The following is a 4,317-nucleotide window of genomic DNA, read 5'->3' on the forward strand; positions in this document are numbered from 1 at the left end:
GAGTTTGAGCATGAAGCATCATAAAGGATCCAAAAAGTCTTCAGTATGTAATCTCCGGCATAAGAAACCCATCTTTTCAAAAAGTATAAAATATTTCATGGCTTCAAAATGATGTCATCCTTCCTATCGGTTCAGAACGATGAGATTGTAAGTTTTTGGTTAAAGCTGACTTTGATTAAAGTTGTGAGCTTTTGAAAATTCATTAAAAAGTCTTAAGATGTTGAAATGGAAAGAAAAATGAGCTTCTTTACTCGATGAGGATAAACTTACAAAACTTCGTGATGAAAAAGCCTTCAAGTTGAATTGCCAATTTAATTTTTCGATACCATTCCAAAGCATAAAAGCTAAATATGAAACGTTAATGAGTTCAAGTTCTAATAATTTTGCTTCATGAATCCTTCCCAGAATCTGCTCTAAAAATAAAAAAAATAGAAAAGATAAGAAACAGTCAATAAATAAACAAATTTTTATAGAGATTTGAATCAAAAGACGATTGGGACCGATAGAAAATAAATCGTTCATCATACAAGACAAATCTCTTTCTATTTTTTGCAAAAACAAATATTCAAAAAAAAAAAAAAAACTTCGAGACTGAAAAATATTAGCAAAGAAACAAACAAGTGCCTTTGAACGTGAGAAAATATTTCCCAACACTTTTTTTCTCGTTCTTCATCTTGTTTGTTTATGTCTTACAAATATTTTAAACGTGTTCTATTTTATTTCAATTTCTACATCCTACACTTATTTTTTTTTATTATTCGTTACCACCATTTGACACAAGCACACAGAAGATAGATGAGTGTGAGCTTGCGACAGAGAGGTTTGTCGTAAATCACCGGAATAAATTTTGCCGTGATGAAGGATGTGTTGCGGAATAATAATTTGGCATTATTTTATGTATTTTTCTACTCGACGAACACGAACGAACGATGCTCAATACAATTTTATAGTAAAAATGCAAATATCTAAATGTGTTTTGTTTGTATTTTGTGCCGAACGAGAGAAAAGGTACAACAAATCCTGTCTTTTCCTCGTATCGCTCGGAATTGATCAATTGAAGCAATGTTGAGGTATGTACACGTGCAAAAGGTGAAAGACAAAGCAAATTTATCATTATTTATGCATGGAGATGAAAGTTGGTTATTTTATTTTTTTTTCGTCTTTCCAAACAAACAATAAACGTGACAATTTTTGATATCAGCAAAATAGGAAAAATTACAACAGGGAAATTTATCAAAGATTGGAATTGAATGAAAATAAATTTTTGATTTTTTTCCGAATTTTCTCTTTGGAAAGAGATTTGTGAAAGATTTTTAAATTGACTAAATTTGCAAAAAAAATATTTTCACCTTGACTTTGGTTTTTTTTATTTATTTACGTTGGTAAATATAAAATACATCATGCAATTTTATTCATTGATAAGAAAATGTTCACTTGTGTAAATACTGTTTGATTCTAAGAGACAATTATAATTTAAAATTTTCTGTTTTCTGATAAGAAAAGGGTTCGAAAGTGTATTTTTGTTAAAATTATAACAAAATTTCAAACAAAAAAAAGAAAAAAAAAATAAAAATTAATAAAATTATTCATTTTGTCTGAGTCTCTTCACCAATTTTTTGCAATTAAGAAATTATCCAAAAATTATAATGCAAAAAAAAAATTAAATAAAAAGATTAAAATTAATTTTAAAATTAAATTAAAATTAAATTAAAATTAAAAAAATTAAAAAAATAAAAAAATAAAAATTAAAAATAAAAATAAAAATAAAAATAAAAATAAAAAAAATAATAAAAATAAGAATAAAAATAAAAAAAAAATAAAAAAAAATAAAAATAAAAATAAAAATAAAAATAAAAATAAAAATAAAAATAAAAATAAAAATAAAAATAAATTAAATTAAAATTTAAAATTAATTTTAAAATAAAAAATAATAAATTAGGTACTTACCATTTTTTAATTTTCTTGATGATTTCAAAAGAAAATAATTTCAATGGAAATTTTTCACTTGTCAATTTTCGAGCCCTTTTTCCATTGTAAGATTACAAATACGGAAGATAAGCGACATTCTTAAATATCGACCTGAAACACTGCACTTAATTTCACTTAGTTTTATCGAAGCTTCTCACACGCGAAAATGTCGTGGCAAAATTTCCTCTCTATTCTACTTTTAACACTTTTTGCTGCTGTTCGAATTGACTCCCATCGAATTCTTGCGATTTTTCCAACGCCATCTATCAGTCATCAAGTCGTTTTTCGTCCTGTGATACAAAAACTTGCAGCTCGAGGACATCATGTTACTCTCTTAACGCCTGATCCTTTTGGACCACACGAAAATATCACAATAATCAACCTGAACTTCCTTTACGAGGATTGGAAAGAAATGGATTTTGTGCAAATTGCCGAGTTAAACCCCTTTGACATGGTTCACATTCTCGTGACAAAAATGTACGAAATGATGCAGAAAATCATGGAACTGGATCAAGTTCAACCCATTTTGAGGAAGGAAAAGGAGTTTGATGTCGTGATTTGTGAGTTTTTGGGTTACACGCCGATGTATGCGTTTGCCCATTTGTATCAAGTGCCTTTGATTGGGATGACGTCGCTCGATATGAGTCCAAGTGAACATTCGTCAATAGGAAATGTGATTCATTCTGTGTTACATCCTCACACAGCTTTCCCATTTTTTGGCGATTTGACGTTCGGGGAACGAATTCAAGCTGTTTACATGTCGCTCATTATGAAATACTATTTTGTTCCAACGTTTGGAGGAAAGTTCGATGAACTGATTTACAAATATTTTGGAAGGGATTTTCCCAATTCTTATGACATGACAAGAAAAGCAAGTTTGGCAATCAATAATGCTCATCCTGCTCTTGGATTTACAAGACCTATTGTTCCTACAACTATTCAAGTTGGGCTTCTTCACGTCAAGGAACCTAAACCTCTTCCAACTGATTTGGAAGTTATCATGGAAACATCCGAACGTGGTGTGATCTACTTCAGCTTGGGATCCAACGTTAAAAGTGCAAACTTGAAAAAGGATCAATTTGAAACTTTTTTGAAGGTTTTTGCTCGTCTTCCTTACGACATCATCTGGAAGTTTGAGAACGAAACAATGTACGGTAAACCCAAAAATGTCGTTATTCGTAAATGGTTACCGCAGCAAGACTTGCTCGCCCATCCAAATCTCAAGCTCTTCATTACTCATGGCGGGCAACAATCCATGGAAGAAGCTGTAGATCGAGCAGTTCCTCTCTTATGCATTCCATTCTTCGGGGATCAAGAAATGAACTCGAAGAAAATCGAACATCTCGGTATCGGGCGAAGACTTTTACTCAACAACTTGTCTCCAAAAACCTTCGAAGCTTCCATTCAAGAAGTAATTAACAACAAAAAGTACAAAGAAGCGATTTTAGAATTACGTGACGTTGTGAAAGACACGCCGTTATCAGGAGTCGATACAGCAACTTGGTGGATCGAATATACAATTCGACACAATGGAACGCGACACTTGCGATATCAAGGACTCAATTTTCCGCATTGGAAGTATTATTACTTGGATGTCGCTGCGTTTACGATTGCTGTGTTGCTCGTTGTCGTTGGCGTTTTGTATTTCATTGTAAGGCTGTTTTCGGTATTTTGTAAGCTGAAGGAAGGAAAAGTTAAAGTACATTAAGGAATGTTTGGCATTTGGATAGAAAGAACTCGATACTCATGATAAATAAAAATGGAAGAAGAATTGTATAAAATCTAATCAATAAATTGCATTCGAATCATTTTCGATTACTATTTTACTTGCATGAGTTCACTTGAAAGGTTTGAAGTATGCACTTTAGTAGTAGTAATATCTTCTTTTATGACGAAAGTCCGGTAGAATGATATGATAGCCTTGTATCGATAGTAATAGGAGTAATATTTGCTCGTCTTGGCAATTTTTTCTCCTGTCGTTTTGACAACGTTTGTCTGCATATTCCAAGAATGCTTTTTCTTCTACATCTGATGGGAAATGTAAACGATGTTCTATTTCTATATCCCTTTCTTCCACAATGACAATATATTTTATTGCTTATCAGTTATAAAGCTGAAAGTTTATAGGATTCAATTTTTTGTTTTGTCTTAAGATCTTGAATAGTATTTTCGAAGGTATTTTTTTAATGAGTTTTAATGAGCTTCTTTCTCACAAAAAAAAATGTATAAAAGAAAAAAATATTAATATGAATTGTATATTCATATATATATGCACTTCATATATATTTTTTTTAATATTAAATATCAAAAATTGGAGTACTATATATCCTTAGAAAATTCAAAAACGGT

General features: G+C 30.6%; 1 protein-coding gene across 1 annotated transcript; it reads left to right on the plus strand.

Annotated features, from left to right (window-relative positions):
- Nucleotides 1-2,117: 2,117 nt before the first annotated feature.
- On the plus strand, nucleotides 2,118-3,791 carry LOC134830972 (UDP-glycosyltransferase UGT5-like). Its single transcript, XM_063844593.1, has one exon. The coding sequence runs from the start codon at nucleotides 2,135-2,137 to the stop codon at nucleotides 3,674-3,676; it is 1,542 nt and encodes a 513-aa protein (XP_063700663.1). The 5' UTR covers nucleotides 2,118-2,134; the 3' UTR covers nucleotides 3,677-3,791.
- The last annotated feature ends 526 nt before the right edge of the window (nucleotides 3,792-4,317 follow it).

This window comes from Culicoides brevitarsis, chromosome 2, assembly GCF_036172545.1.
Source record: "Culicoides brevitarsis isolate CSIRO-B50_1 chromosome 2, AGI_CSIRO_Cbre_v1, whole genome shotgun sequence".
NCBI lineage: Eukaryota > Metazoa > Arthropoda > Insecta > Diptera > Ceratopogonidae > Culicoides > Culicoides brevitarsis.

Bases quoted from the DNA above. Each gene is read 5' to 3' on its own strand.
- LOC134830972 (XM_063844593.1), top strand. From the start codon at position 2,135: ATGTCGTGGCAAAATTTCCTCTCTATTCTACTTTTAACACTTTTTGCT.